The sequence below is a fragment of the Sinohyriopsis cumingii genome, chromosome 17 (genome assembly GCF_028554795.1).
Source record: "Sinohyriopsis cumingii isolate HCF-2022 chromosome 17, ASM2855479v2, whole genome shotgun sequence".
Taxonomy (NCBI): Eukaryota; Metazoa; Mollusca; class Bivalvia; order Unionida; family Unionidae; genus Sinohyriopsis; species Sinohyriopsis cumingii.
Window position 1 is genome coordinate 38,006,678 of NC_142977.1, and position 16,997 is coordinate 38,023,674.

At 35.4% G+C, this 16,997-nt stretch overlaps 1 protein-coding gene across 1 annotated transcript in view; it reads left to right on the top strand.

Moving 5' to 3' along the window:
• Nucleotides 1-9,978, top strand: part of LOC149778447 (breast cancer anti-estrogen resistance protein 3 homolog) — a 149,776-nt gene extending 139,798 nt beyond the window's left edge. The window contains exon 8 of the mRNA XM_089938478.1: nt 9,418-9,978. Coding sequence (XP_089794604.1) covers nt 9,418-9,918 — 501 coding nt within the window. The 3' untranslated portion in view covers nt 9,919-9,978. The remainder of the gene's footprint in view (nt 1-9,417) is intronic.
• The last annotated feature ends 7,019 nt before the right edge of the window (nt 9,979-16,997 follow it).

Here is a 16,997-nt window from a genome sequence, read left to right on the forward strand (position 1 = left end):
CAGCTGCACACCTTGCTAGAACTTCCACAGCTTTCCAGTAGCAGCAAAGCTTGTAATCATACCAAAGGTTGTAATCATACCAAAGCTTGTAATCATACCAAAGATACCAAAGGTTGTAATCATACTAAAGGTTGTAATCATAGCAAAGCTTGTAATCATACCAAAGCTTGTAATCATACCAAAGATACCAAAGGTTGTAATCATACCAAAGCTTGTAATCTTACTAAAGGTTGTAATCATACCAAAGGTTGTAATCATACCAAAGCTTGTAATCATACCAAAGGTTCAGTGATTTTAACCCCTCTTTTGCTATTTTCAGCACCACAACAGACCCTTGTAACTCGTGGCACAACCCAAAAATATCCTGATTTCTTGCATCACATTGCACATTGCATGAAGAGTGAGTGCTCAAGCGTTTTTTCAGTGTTTATCAGCACGGTCCCCATATGGTTAGCTCAACTGGATCATTTATTTACATAAATATGGGCAAAATGGTATAGCATACACCATGGGCCTACCAAAAGAGCTGTTGAGGAGGCTGCATGTGGTGAGCACAACTGTGTACTTGTGGAGTGATGGAAACCAAGTGGCTTTTTCATGATGCATAAGGCTGTCTGCCCATGTAAATATACTTGCAGACAGACCTTCTGCATGGATATAGAAAACAGGAGTACCGACTCGCATCATGAGCATTTGACCAATTTAAGGATTGTCTTCATTACATCAATTACTTAAAAATGAGTCTTCAAGGGCTTACCACAATATGGTATTTTCTAACAGCAGTTAATATTACCAGTGTTGTTGGGAACTCAACTTTCTATTTTTTTTCAGCCAAGACCCATCCTATTAGAACAAATTATTGATTGTTAACTAGCAGATGTTAATTGGTAAACCAGTCTGCCCAGTATATTCCATTACTTAAAATCGGTCAGTACAGACAAATCTGTTTACTATTAATAACAACTCGCTAAACTAGATGCATAATGTTTAGATATTGTATAATGTAGGCTGTCTGCTGTGTAATAAAAATGTATGTAAATATTTAAACATGTCTGTGTGCTAAAAGTTTAAAAGCAACATGGCAGACATTTCAAAGATTTTGGATGAAATCATGGAAACCAAAAAAATTGGCTAACACCATTCACACATAGCTGATCAGTATAAAGAATGTTCATATTTGGCCCATAAGCAGTTGATTTATGAGACATTACAGGCAAATAATGCATACCATCAGTATTTGCCTATAATACATTTAAAAATTACTGTAAAGAAAGAGATCTCCTGGGTTGTGGAGAATATATATTTGAAATTAGAGATACTCTGAATAGGGATGGACAAATGACACATACAGACTTTGCTAAATAATATGTTACCTGTAAAAATTAAGTACAGGTAAATGGTTAGTCAGTTTGGCTTTGGTTAAAAATTAATTAAGGTTCATGGTAATTTATTTGTTGGCCATGACAATTTAGGCATTAGAAAATGAATCTCATGCTTCCAGTCTACTGTGTGGTCAAGTCATACACTTGGATTGGTCTTTTTTTTATTTATTTAGTTGGGGACAATTGTTACTTCTTGTGTATGTGTGTGTTCTCAAATGGTTATTGGCTGCTTTCTTATTGATGCCTTCATGCCTTTGATTATGGTAGGTTTGGATGTATATGTTACAAAGGTAGCCCATCTGAACAACAATGTTAATAACAGTATTTACAACCTTCTACTGCAAACATGCAGGCCATATCAGATAAGGGCAATAGTGGTTGAAGTAGCTTTGGTTCTTTCAGTAAGTCTCAAATTCATCTTTGTCATCGTAGAAGCTGCAGTACCATACCCTGTCTAAGCCTTTGGGAAGAGCTGTAAGGTGTCGTGCTGCCTTGTTGAGGTTAAAGGGGTAAGAATTGGCATTATGCAAAATCCTTATGTTATTGATGGGAATATTTGGTGGTGTATTGGCATCATTTATTTTAAAGTCTCTTGTACACCATGCTATCAGTTTGTTCAGTCTGTTGAACAGTTGTCCACACAGAAAAGACATTCAACGTTGTTTCGATTTTAGCTCACTCATCTGTGAGACCAAGAACCAGATTTAGCAGAAAGCATGATGGCATTTAAAATATGTACAAATGATGATGCTCCATTGTCAGGTGAGGGCACTGATACTAAAATCAGAAGTGCCTTTGATTTTTATCCAGGCCCATTTTTAATAAAGGAAATTAAACTTTTAAATTGGATTTGATTTTCTCTGTAGTGGAACCTGTTTTCATCAGTTATAGGTGTGTAGGTTAAAAAGCTTCTGTCATGCAAATTGCTGAAGAAAAAAAAATATATATATATATATATATATATATATATATATCCTAAATTATGTATTTGAATGCAGTCAATGACGAGACTTATAAAACTTTATTTTTTAAACAGTGTATTCATGATGCATATATTTTCATTAGGTTTGGTTGATTACCTCTGGCACCCATTTTCATCATTCAAAATGCTTTGTGCATGAATATGTTTAGCGCTGACTTTCTGTTTTATTCTTGCCAGAATTGCCCCAGAAAAGACAATTTATGCATTTGTTGATAATTTTTCACACAAAAAATGAAGTGAATATACATTGTATGTTAATTCTGGCCAAATGATGAATTAGAAATGTTAAAAATATAAGCAATGGAAGCCATTTTGTTTATGCATTGCTTGGGGGAAAAGTTGTCATTATTAATAAATTGGACATTTTTATATATTTCTATCAATTGTATTAGAGAGTGAGAGAGAGTATAATAGCTGTAAACTATACGGCATGCGAGGCAGTTGTTCAACATGTATAGCACAGTTTTATTACCGACCAAGGATATAACGTTTGATACATTTATTGTCAATATGAAGAGCCAACTCTTTTCTTATTATATATCACATAGGTTTCTTAAATGGATGGTATGAAAAAACAAATATTACTATAAGACAGACTAATATAAATGTATTTGTTCCAGGGTGCAATGCTTCCCCTACCCATGATCTTATCACCAACGTCATTACTGTGTCTTACTGAAATGGAAAGCTACATTATCTCTTTTTTTCTTCTAATTGCATGGTATTTGTCCCAAAATCTTGTGTATATTCAATTGTTAATAATCAGGAAACATCTCTAAATTTTGTTTCTGTAGAAAATCATTTAATATTATTGCATTTACATCCCCAGATGGTCTTTTACATTAAATTATCTGCAAATTAAGGACGGTGCATTAAAAATATACAGATATACACCATTGAATTTTATCTTTATGAGGTTTGTATTCCCAAACCCATGAACTTCAAATAAATTTTGGTTATATGGCATTGAGTTTCAAGTTGACATTGTAACATATGGTAACAATTTTCTTCTTTTAAGCAAAGTAAACTTAGAACTAAACCTTGAAAAGAAGTACATGTACACCAGTTTTATATTAATGTTAGAAATATTAAACAGGTAAGTCAGCACAATTTCTGGTGTAAAAAATGCCCAAAATTGCATGCACATCAATATGAGTTCATGCAAGTAGAAATTTAGTCTTCAGCAGAGAATACTGTTAAGGCTTGTAATTCATCAAATTGGGATGATGCATTGTATTATTATTTTTATCATCACTCCATTATCTCTTAGACCCCACTAGTAAAATAATATGTAAGCTGCTTCTTGTTGTTGTTGTTGTGGGTCGACTTCCTTCATCATCCATGCATCTCTTCTATATTTAACTACCCTCATCCCGATATTTAAAGAATCAGAATATCCCAAAACAAGAAAGGCCAAAATAATACCAATGACATGCAACAAAGAGGAGAGAAGGGCATTTTGGGATACTTTGTACTGGAATTGTGTTGCCCATATGGCAAGGGACATAAGGTGTGGGCAAATAACATGGTTTGTCTTGTTTTTTCATTGAAGAATGGATATGAGAATGCATTTGAAATCTGCAAATGTTTTAGATTTGGTTTTTTTTAAAGTGTCTTCTGTCAAAAACTAAATCATGCTCACAGTTGCGCTGGTATTTGGCGAGGTCTTTTGAAAATGCAAAAACTTTGGCAAAATTTGCAGCTTTCACAAAAGTTTAAGAACAAAATTAAATGTTTACTTCATTATTTCAGTTTACCATATATATTGTATTAATGTCACAGTGGACATATCAACATTTTGCTATATGTCAAAATTATTTGATGTGTTCATTGTAGCAGAAACATCAGATTATGTGTATTTAATATTTGCCCAGTGTAGAGATGCAAGGTACCAATGAATGCTGATGCAATCAAATTTTCTCATTTTTCACATGGTCCACATGCAGGAACAAGACGAGATTCTAGTAAAAGGTTATTCACACATACCCTTGTATTTGGCAAAAATCTGAATTTGGTTGCTGCATGTGGAACACCTTATTTTTTTTAAAAAACAGCTAAAATTTTAGCACAAAATAGCTATTTTATAGTCATACCTGATGTCATGAGCATGTGCATATGACATATCAAATAATCTTCAGAAAATCAATTGCAATGTAAGTTTTTAATACTGATACATTTTTTCCCATGGTATTATCAGAGCAGTACCATTTTTGAAAATTTTACATTTTTGGGCAAAAAGAGGCCCTTTAGTAACTACCTTTAGTTATGACAATCATATTTAATACTAGATTTCAAATTGTTTATATCAGAATGAAAGACTTTATTTCCAGGATGCTTATTTTAAAATTTGGTACAATTCCCTTACTTTTGGAGTAAAGTCCGTAAAAGTGGTTTTTAGATTTTAATAAAGGTAACCCAATTCCTACCCTCTGTTGTGGATAAAGGTCAGTCACATATATATATATATATATATATATATATATATATATATATATATATATATATATTCATCATAATAAATACATGTTAGATAATGAGTAAATGCTAAAGTTAAATGAGGGCAAGTCCTGGAATGGAAAAGCTCATAGTGCAGCTCTTTTCAGGTGACTCAGATATTCAGTGTGTTTCTCCTTCAAATACGTTCCCTAATTACATTACATTAGGAACATTAGCCTGCTACCTTGCAAACCCAGCCCTGCTAAAAGCCAAAAATCATCTTATCCTGTCTATTTCAAATAGACGAAGGGCAGTAACTATTGCTTATTACCACCCCTTGGCACCGCCAGGTGTGCTAGTTTTGAGCTCTGATGTGGTACAGAGCACATGTTGTACAGCTCATCCTCTGACAATCCAGTCGTTTTTGTGTTCTTTAAGGCCCGTCCAACATTCCTTTTGGATTTATTGCGTGGATTTATCAATTTACTGCAGGTTATATGCAATAATTTAAAATTTTGGCCAATTTGTGTGATTTTCGTCACCTTTCGGGACTTTGTCTTTTTATACCCCATCCCACCATGCTATCATTGATCTTATGCAAGGTCATTATGAATTAGCATGCCTTTGACTTTGTTTGCTTACTCCATCTGTTATGTAGCTCATATTAGTGAAATTCTAAAGTGCTGCTTGATATTTATGCTTAGTTTATTTGTATTTCATGCTGTTTTGATAGAATTGTTGTTTAATTATTAACTAAGCATTGTGCATAAGTTCATAACAGGGCTATAGGTTTCTGATATACCATTGTCACTTACCTTTTAGTTACAGCTGTGTTTTAGTGACTTAGTAATTTCAAATATGTTATTAGTTTCTGTTTTAATTTTTTGTTTTTGTGTCATTTCAGCAGAATGTGATTTAACATATATGCAACTAAAGAGAATGGAAGTCTAGCATGACTCTTGTTTTGTTTATACTAAATATACACTGTCTATGATACTGGGGGCCTCGAGTGGCCGAGTGGTCTAAAGCGCTTGCCGTTATGGATCACTGCCATCTCACCTCTGTCTGTGTGGGTTCGAGTCTAGGATTCAGCCAATGTGGGTATTTGAGAAAGCTTGCCAGTAGCTTCTCGTGGGTCGGTGGTTCTTCCCAAGGTTTTCCCAGGTTCTTCCTCCACCATTAATACTGGCCGCCATGCATAGCCTATCGTGTGCTGAAAAATGGCATTAAACCCCACAACAACAAGAACAACTATGATACTGATTTGCTAATCTATGCCTTGTTTTCTCTTCTTATGTCATTTCAGGAGAAATGTTTACTAATGCATGAAATGCATATTCAAAGCATAGTCCCTTTGGCAATGCAAGGCTGGAAAGATGGAATAAATCAAGGAAGATTAATGCCGGATGTGTTCATGGCCTTCAGGGTTAATGCCAGATCTTAATACTTCAGTACCGTTACCGGCTGTCCAGCCATCACTGCCTGTACCAACATCACCTGCTGTATGTCCAACACCAGCATCGCAGCCATCCCAGAATGGGGACCTTTTCGTTGAACTGGTCCAGCCAAATAGTTCATACTTATATCATAGTCTAGCCATGCCATCAACATCTTATCACTACTATACCAGAGATTTAAATGAGAAATCTGTCCCTTTGGCCAGGCCTTCAGAGCAGCTGGTACCGGTGATTTCCAGACCAGCTTTTAAGCCACCAGCACCTAGACTGACCACATACCATTCTCACCAGCTGGTAGTGCCAGCTAAGTTGGACTTTCGATTGCTCACTGCCTACCCTCAAGGGCAATCTAGTGACATTGCCAAATATGACTGGCTAGAGTCGTTGATGCTACCTAGCATGATATATTTAGAACTACAAGCCAACCTGGATGAGGAAATGTATTGGGTGTTGGCCATTTCGGAACACTCGCCACCCCGCATCTTTCTGTCTCCTTCCCCAATTGGCAATGATTAAAGAGATTAACGACTGGCTTTTGGGTCAGATTGGTGACCTGGCCAACTCTAAGGTGTTCTCAGAGAGCCAGGTTCCAGTGCATTCCTGCCCTCACTGGTATCAGACACTCTCCAAATCTTTTAGTATGGACCTTCTGGCTCTCTACTAGAATTTGACAGCCATCCAAATGTTGGCTCCATTGTACTACAAAGTGGATTAGAATGTGTTCAGTACAATGTCTAAGCTGATTCAGAAGATCATCGTAACATCCACTATGTTAGATTTGACCTCATTGGCAATCATATGGCTCACCAAAACAAGCCAACAATAGCTATGCCTGGGATTGCTCCAGTCTATAAATGAATGGCTCACCATACTATGGCCAGTGCCCTGACGGCTTTGGACAATTTAGACCAATCCAATGGGATGCATGTCTGTGGTCAAGGCTGCTTAAACTACACCATACTCTTGCTTTACAGATCACCTTATTTGGATCACCATTGCTTTTTGGAGGAAGAATCAAAGAAGTCCGGAGGCAGGCAGCTCAGGAACTAACCCTCCAACTCACTGCTTCCCCCGCACAAGTATTTGGACACTCGGCCCCCACCAGTGCAAAGGGATGCTGAGCAGCCCCAAGACGGGATTTCCTCAATCAGATGTACACCAATACCGATCCCAACCCCATGCCAGGAGACCACAGCTTAGCCAACATAGAAGGCAATCATACAGAGGTGGGAAGAAACTGGCTTTCTCTGCCTTTAAGCCTCTAAACTGTACACACCCTCCTCCCCCCCTTGCAGGCAGCCTACCTGTGGGCAGCTGACTCTTGTATTTGGGCTCACTGGATCTCCCTCCTTCCTCAGAATGGATGGGTGATTGGTCATTTCAGAGGGGATTTGGGTTTCATTCATCAACCTCCTCCCCTCTCCTCTCCTCTTCACAGAAGTCCCAGTAGATTGGGAAAGGGATGCATTCCTTCAACAGGAGACATGGTCGCTCATCGCAAAACAGGCAGTGGAGATTGTGCTAAAGCCACAATTCCCAGGGTTTTATTCTTGTCTGTTTCTAATTCAGAATGCAGATGGCAAGCTGAGGCCCATCATCAACTTAAGTCACCTCAACTGATTCATTGCACCTCCAAAGTTCAAGACAGATGGTGAGGCAATCCACCTCTCCCTCAGGAATGGTGAGTACGCCGTCAGTCTCAACCTGACTGGCACATACTTTCTTGTCCCTATCCACCCCATATCCCACAAGTTTCTCTGTTTCACTTGCCATGACACCATTGATCAATTAACCATTCTTTCCTTTGTCCTGAACATCAGCCCCTGGACTTTTACCCAGATTAAGGATTTCATTGTCTCCCTGTTCCAGTCGACATCATCTACAGCGATGGCAGCGTACCTGGACAACATCCTCCAGAAATGCATGGTAAGTTCTGTTCTTCTCCAAGGCAGGAATGATCTTTCTTTTTTTAGATCATCCATTTCTTGTGAAAATGAGTCAGACTTCTGTCCATCCCAACAAAGTATAAATTAGCAATGCAGCATGTTAAAAACTCACTAAAACCAACTCTGTTAGAAATAGAGCAAGCGAAAAAAGTCAAAGTCATGCTAAAAATTTGATCTTGCAGATGTCAATGATAGCATGCTGTGACGTGGTCTTAATATGAAAAAGTTCCTAAAAGTGACAAAATCACTTAAATTTGGCAGAAAATGTATAGAAAGAATGCATACAACCTGCAGCAGAATGATTAATCCACACAATAAATCCAAAAGGAACGTTGGATGAGTCAGAACACAAAAATGGCTTGGATGGTCAGAGGATAAAGTGGATAATGTTATCCAGTACAGTAGCGAAGCTAAAAACTGGCAACACCCGGTGATGCCAAGGGGAGGTAATGAGCAAGAGTTATTGTCCAATGTCTATTGAAATAGACAGAAAAAGACAATTTTCATCATTTACTACAGCTGGATTTTTGAGGTAGCAGGCGAACATTCCTAATGTAATGCGATTGGGGAACATATTCGACGGAGAAATGTCTTCTTGAATTTGCCTCAGATTTCAAGGATTTCACAAAATTTAACAGAAAATATAGACATTTTAAGCCTTGAAGTACATTTCCAGTTTAAGTTGTCATCTTTTTGGCTAAAAATAACTGATTCAGTCATTCAGAATGTGCCTGACCCAAGATCAGACAGCATAAATCAAAGAAGGACCTTGTTTATCTATGTCACTGGAGAGGAGTTTGAAAGTACTTCAGTGCCAGTTTGATAGACTATAATTTACTATGAATAAAATGGAATGTCTTGAACAAGAAACCAAATGATGAAAGTGTAAATCGTTGAAAACTGGCAGTAAAAATTTATATGACAAAAAGATGCAGGTAATGTGTGAAGAAAAACTATTGATTACATTGACTTTTAACCACAGTGTTCAAAGTTATTGAATTGGAGGACACCATTTACTTGCCCTGGACTTCACTGTCACTGGCTGTGACAGTTATGTATAGACTCTAGAATGATGCAACTTGATTTAAGATTTTTGTCCCTAATCAAATATGTTATCCATTCTGGATGTACCATCTAGGTTCTGAAACATTTATGCTAGGATTCCTGAGTTGGCCTATCTGTTTTTAAGCGCATGTATTTACTGTATTTTTCAGATTCAGCGCTTGCATGATACATGGATGGTGTTGCGTCAGAATCACACCAACAGTGCCTACACTTTTGACACAAAGCTGAGGCCAGCGATGCGGGCCCTGAGTGATGGAAGTAGCCTGCCTCTGCAGGATATCAGCATTCCAAACATTATGCCTCTTGCACTCTTACTGGAAAGAGATAGGAGCTCAGTCACAAATTACCTCCCCTGGGAGTCCAGTGATGTCCTCTGTGGTTTGGATATTATGTTACTTCATCTTGATACAGCTAGAATCATCACAACACAGTGCACAGAATACAGAAATTTTGCCAAGAAGGTGATTGGTGACTTGCAAACTGATCCAGAGAAACTTGAAATGTTTCAAACAGAATTTCATTTACGATTCCTGTGGGGATCAAGAGGAGTCGGGGCTGAACAGTTAGAACGTCATAATAAATTCAGTCAGCTCCTGACAGTGTACTCAGAAAAAATAGAGCCACCTGGATATGATGGAACTGCAGTATAGCCAAAAGGCTTGGCAGATTCACCAGCCATAGCTTCTTAGCATTGATTCGTATGGTCTTGAATACAAAAGATCATTATATTCCTACAATTGCATATACATATATATATATATATATATATATATATATATATATATATATATATATATATATATATCCCATGGTGAGTAATTTTGCATTTGGATCAGTCAAACCCAGCACTAATCCATCAGGCAGCAAAAATTACTGCTTGCCACCTTTCACTTTCATCACAGTTCAGAACTTCAGAAGTTGTCAGTATTCTCTCTAATGGTCGTTTTTGATCTCTTTATTATAGTAATTGAATAACTACCAACATCATGCAATTGACAAGATACAATAAATACTCCTGGCACAAATGGAAAAGCAAGGTTTTAAACCACTTGCCCATTCATCAAGCAACTCAGTGTGATTGTTGTTAAAGCAGTCTTCAGGCACATGGATCTAGCTTGGCGTACTAATCACATTACTGACGATCTCAGGCTTGGTACATGTACTGACCAATCAGAAAGGTCATGTTTGCCAACATGGCGAATAATCTAGAACTACACCAACCACTGTAAACATTCAGTATATATTGTGACAGTTGTATACATATAGAAGTATTTGCAAGGTACACTGTTGCCACCAAAATGATAGAAACTTGATGATTACAAGAGAGAGCACAAATGCACATATGATCGAGAGAAGATAGTAAGAAAGTACCAGGAATGCTGGGCAAATGCATACAAATGGCTTAAGTACAACTCGGGGGGGAAAAGGCTGTGATATTGTATGCTTTCTGCACTGAATATTTAGAGAAATATGAAAGTGTGCTTGGTATATCGTATGTTGATAGGCAAGCAAACTTTCATAAATCATACGTGGATTTACACAATGCAAGCTTCTTACACAATGGCAGAGGGATGTGTGAAACCAAAACAGAAAGTTGGTCTCTCAGAAGCAGAGAAAATCACGGCTGTTTTGAACAACAGTATTTTGCATTTGAACATGAACTTTAACTTTTCATGAGTCTCGTTTACAAAAAACAGTTGTTTTTTTTAGTCAGTGCTAATAAAATATAAAATATTGAATTAGAAATTTGACTAGCTTCAGTTTGAATTCAACAGGATCAGTGAAATTTAGGCAGGAGCAGTAAAACAACTTATCATGGTGGTTCTGCAGATTAGTGGGGAAAATCCTCATTTCAAGTCATATATATGAATTATCAAAAACAAACACATTCACAAACAAATGTGAAAATGAAAGTTTGGGTTTGGGGTACATTGATCATACAGAGTTATCAGAGAAAGTGTACCCAGTCACCTGAATTAAATATGAGGTGATGATAATTTAGGTACAACAAAGTGCCAGTGTTATTATATTATCATGTGTATCATTGTTAGAATTAGATTCTCTGAGATTGTGTGTACATGTCATGCATACAATTTGATACATTGTGTGTACATGTCATGCATACAATTTGATACATTGTGTGTACATGTCATGCATAAAATTTGATACATTGTCAAATAGTTCTAATCAGATGTGTCATAATGAGTTTAGATTTGTTCATGTTTGACATTCAGCGCTTTTTATTAAAGCAATCACTTCCAGAGGCCCAGTAAAAGACACAGGGATGACCCAGACTGTAATTTGGTTTGTATAAAGTGTCACATTAGTTTTGTCTGGAAATCTGGGATAAAAAATGAATGGATGAATTGACTGATAGGAGGATTTTTATGTTTTTCAGGAGATGTTATTTGCTTTTAGAATAGCTTGAAACATTTCATAATTGTTTTTAAATTAATGATCTAGACTTTTTTCATATTATTGACCCTTGCCCAGAGAGAGACAAGATTCACCATGGTAACTTCTTTCCAAAATATCTGAATTCTTAGCCTTCCAGGTTTTTTTTAATGCATTATAGCACTTCACCCCCTGGTTTGTAAATGTGTTTTTGCAATCGTTTTATCACTTCACCCCCTGGTTTTTAAATGGGTTATTTTAATCCATTTTAGCACTCCACCTTCTGATTTGTAAATGTGTTATTTTAATCCATTTTAGCACTCCACTTTCTGGTTTGTAAATGTGTTTTTTTAATCCATTTTAGCACTCCACTTTTTGGTTTGTAAATGTGTTTTTTAATCCATTTTAGCACTCCACTTTCTGGTTTGTAAATGTGTTTTTTTAATCCATTTTAGCACTCCACCTTCTGGTTTGTAAATGTGTCTTAATGTACTGTTACTACTCGACCCATAGGTTTGTAAATGTGTTTTTTTAATCCATTTTAGCACTCCACTTTCTGGTTTGTAAATGTGTCTTAATATATTGTAATACTCCACCTTCTGGTTTGTAAATATGTTTTTTTTAATCCATTTTAACACTCCACCTTCTGGTTTGTAAATATGTTTTTTTAATCCATTTTAACACTCCACCTTCTGGTTTGTAAATATTTTTTTAAAATCCATTTTAGCACTCCACCCCCTGGTTTGTAAATGTGGTTTTTTAAAATCACTTTTAGCACTCCACCCCTTGGTTTGTAAATGTGTTTTTGTAATCCATTGTAGCACTTCAACCCCTGGTTTGGGATCGTGTTTAATCTCTTGTAGTACTCCACCCCATTTTAAACATATATTTTTAAATCCATTTTAGCATTCCAACTCATTTGTAAATGTTTTTTTTGATCCATTAATAGCATACACCTGCTGGTTTGAACATGTTTTTATGCTGTTTTGCAAGGCTACAGTGTTTACCAAAATGTCTGAATATGTACACAGTAAAAAATAACTGAAATTATGCAGTTTAATCAAAGCAATTAAAAATTTCAATATTTCCTCTAATCTTGCAGCTGACATCTATTGATATGTAAGCTATTCAAAATGTATATACCACACCTCGTTCAACTTGCAATCATTCTATTTGCTAAATGTCTTTTTCTTATTATTATGAAATTTACAGTTTCCAGCAATTTAGGTACAGCATCCTTATGATGAATGTGATATTGTTTTGTACTGCTGCATATTTTGATAATGCAACACACCACCTGGACATGCACAACTGCTAACACCAGGTGTTAAACATGCATGTTCATTTACACTGGATATATGTTAACATGCATTAACTAAACTAAGCCAGTCACATGTTTCAACATTGTAGCCATCTTACTTTGTGTTAAATGAAATGAACTGTTTGCTCAGTACAATCAGATAATATGCAAATACTCCATTATTATGTGAAGTTAACTTGATGAGTAAATGCTACTTTATTTAGTAAGGGTAACTTGGTGAGTAAATACAATATTAGGTAACTGTGAGTAAATACTACTCTAGGTAACTGAGTAAATACTACTCTAGGTAACTTGGTGAGTAAATACTACTTTAGGTTACTGAGTGAGTAAATACTATTCTAGGTAACCGAGTAAATACTACTCTAGGTAACTGAGTAAATACTACTTTAGGTAACTCTGAGCAAATACTACTTTAGGTAACTCTGTGAGTAAATATTATTCTTCATTGAAGGCCTGCTAATACGAGATTTCTAATTCTGCATTTGATTAAAAAAGCAACAAAAAATATTAAAAATGATAAAATGAATACACACACAAATACTCTACAAGACATGAGCACACAAAGCTACACCCACATACATAGATGCACTGAAGTTTGATATTTTATACATAAATAGTATTTAAAAAATATGAAAATTATTTTAAACATGGTAGCATTATAAACATGTGCAAAGATTGCAAGTATATTTTGTGTGTTGTAGATACCTGTATTTGAACACCTGTAATACCTGTGCCTATCTTGTGCTCATAGGCAGACAGTTCCATATTAATGTACCAGTAGACAGGAAGTAGCATTGAATTGTTCAGTAATTTCAGATTTTAATAACAAATGGATCTCATATTTTTGGATTGACTTACTATGATGAAATAGTTCTGATGAATAGGAGGGAAGTTGTCTTTTGTGCATTTGTACATCACTACTGCTATTTGATAGTCCATGCGTTTGTCAAAATTTAGGCCAATTAAATTTGTAAAAACATTGTATAAGAAGTATCAACATTGGCACTGAGTATGATTCATGAAGTTTTTTAAGTTTAGAAACATGGCCAATAATGTGCTTGGCAGAGGTTTGCCATCTTCTGTACAGTAGTCCACAGCTGGTAAAATATATACATTGAAATAAAGTAGCAGGTGCCAAGAGGTAAATAATTCCTGAGTCTACTTAGTAATGCTACTTTTGGTGAGGGATTTACCTTGAACATCTTTTTGTATATCTTATTTAAAGTTTTTAATCTTTTACATTTTCTGTATATTTTCATTAATCAAGGTCAGCGAGTTGTAGTATGTTATATTTCAGTGATGAACTTAACAGCATGCATTTTGCCTTACCTTCACTAATTATCAATTTGTTCTGTTTTGCCTTGAATTCAGTGTTTGAAAAATCAGTTTAATTTTGATTTTGCTTCATCTTTGCATTTGTCTAATGGTGTCCTTGCATTTGATGAATGGCCTGTTGATCATTGAACGATTGATCTTATCCCATTGAGTCAGAAATATTTAAATTAATATGGAAATTATAAATGTTAAAGAATTTAAGAAAATTATCCACCAATTCATTTTTAAATAAACTGAATGCTTATTTTATTTATAACTTTTTACTCAAAATTGCTGGAGTGAAACCAACAGCAAATTATTTTATAAAAATCATATAATGCAATTAAGTGAATAAGTAAGGAACTGACAATCACTGAATTACATTTTTAGTTTTATTTGACAAGCCAACAAGGTAGACCTACTGATTGGCTTCATATACTGAGTGATTTAGTGAATTTTTATTTTGTTAATTTTTGTTTATCATTGATTGTCTATGATCAAACAATCCATGAGATCTGTGATCAAATGTCCAGTGATCAAATGGTCCTGTGATCAGTGGGTTATGATCAATCACTCTATGATCAACAGACCTATCATCAAACTTCCATAAATATGCCTATTACTGACAGTGTTCTTCATTGTGTCATTTGCAGATATATTTGCATCTGAATGTTTCACAGTGTTAAATGCATAGATAAAAAAAAAATATGTAAAAGAAGTAGTCCGGAAACAGACCCCTGTACTTTGGATTTTTGGGAACTTGCTTCATTGATTGATCAGGAAACAAACCAGTTTACTGCAGTATTATCAAATCTGTAACAATTTAGTGTGTCTAGCAGTATGCCAAGATCAAAGAGCCTTGTTAAAATCTAAAGTATCACACCAGTTAGAGGCCCATATCAATCTCTTGTAACCATACTGCTGTCATTTCTATAATCGCTTGTTCTTTCCAACAACCAGATTATTCTTTATGAAAAAGGGAAAGTGTGTTGCAGTAATCATATACTTGTTGAACTGTATGATTTTCCTAGATGTTCAGTTGTGTTGGAAGTACTGATATATGTCTGTAGATCAAATTCCTCTGATTGGTCAAAAATCCATTTTTATATATGAATGTGACTTTGCATTTTATAACCTGTCAGGAACGTGCCATAGTCATTTGGGTATACCATCAGTTACAGTACTATCTTAACTTGGTATTTAAATTCAAAATCTACACCGCTGTAGGTAAATGAGATGCTAAACATTTTATTTTCATTGCATACCATACTCAAATGAATGAGAATGACAGACATGTATTATCAATAATTGCCACTTTATATCCTGATAAGTAAAGTATTTCCTAGTCCATGTGTCTAGGGTTCTCTTCCAGCAGTTAACAAGAAAAAGACAATATAAACTGGTTATATAAAATTAAGTGCCTGGTAAAAGTGAGAAATACAAATTTATGTCAAACAGAATAAAAAAGTTAAATGAACTTCAAGTTGCGAGTTATTTTATGATAGAGTGTTGTATAAAATTCAGTTGTAAATTCAGCATTTTTTATAGCAGATCTTTTCAGTGCGAATTGTAATTTAATATTTTCTTGACAGATTCTAGGGAACCAAATAAAGTTTTATAAAACAAACTATTGAGATTGACTTGATGAATGTTGACAATATAATATGTTCTAATTTGCACTTCTCTTGCATGTGAAACACTCGTACCTGTCAACAATCATGCCAGAAAGAAAAAACTCCCGATTTTTGGGGTCCTTCCACACCTACCTCCCGATTTCATAATATCTCCTGATTTTTGCAGAGAACTCCTGATTATTACACTATGTCTGTTGATTTTCATTTCTTCTAAAAATAATTCTACAAATGTAGATATATTGTATGCAATCCACAGAAGCCATGTTGTATTTTTGTGATGAAATAATTATCACACTTGAAAGAATCTTTTATCCAGTAAATAGAATGTTGAAACATTATTCTTGTAAAGTTATGAGTTTTTTTAAAATCCCACAACAGTACTAAAATCTGAAAATAAACTGCAACAAAAATAGACCACAGCAATAAATTTGTGAGGAATTCAGTGAAAAGAATGATCACTGAATGATGTAGCATCTCTGACCGCTCCGATGACCTAGTGCTTAGAGCGTACTTGTTATTACTATTTAGCATAAGGGTCTCGAAAATGCGGCCCATGGAGTTATTTTCTGTGGCCTGCAAATGACACCTGGAATTTGTAAAATAATTGGGCTATTTTTTTTCTTTACAGCAAACCAGTTTCTATAAAAATGTAATTGTTACATTGTTTACTTCTGGTTTGTTGCTGCTTAGTATAACAGAATAGCATACTGTATTGCTCTTAATTTTTTTGTTTGTTTTTTGCTACACTTTTATATCGCTCTATGAAAAGATTTCAGTGAGGCTTCCCTTCTAGTCCTCATATGGCCTTCATAGTGATTTGAGATTGAGCCCCGTTTTTTTAGCATAACATTGTTTACCACATTGTGCAGCCTTGATCACTTATGGTGCACTTTCTTGTTCATTTAGCATACTACCAAATTCACAATAGTGCACTGCCTTGTTCACTATAGTACACTGAATTGTTCACTGTAGTACACTGAATTGTTCACTATAGTTTGCTGCCTCAAAAGTGCACTATATTGTTCATGTTGAGTGTAAACTGGAGTGCTCATAGTTTAAAAATAGT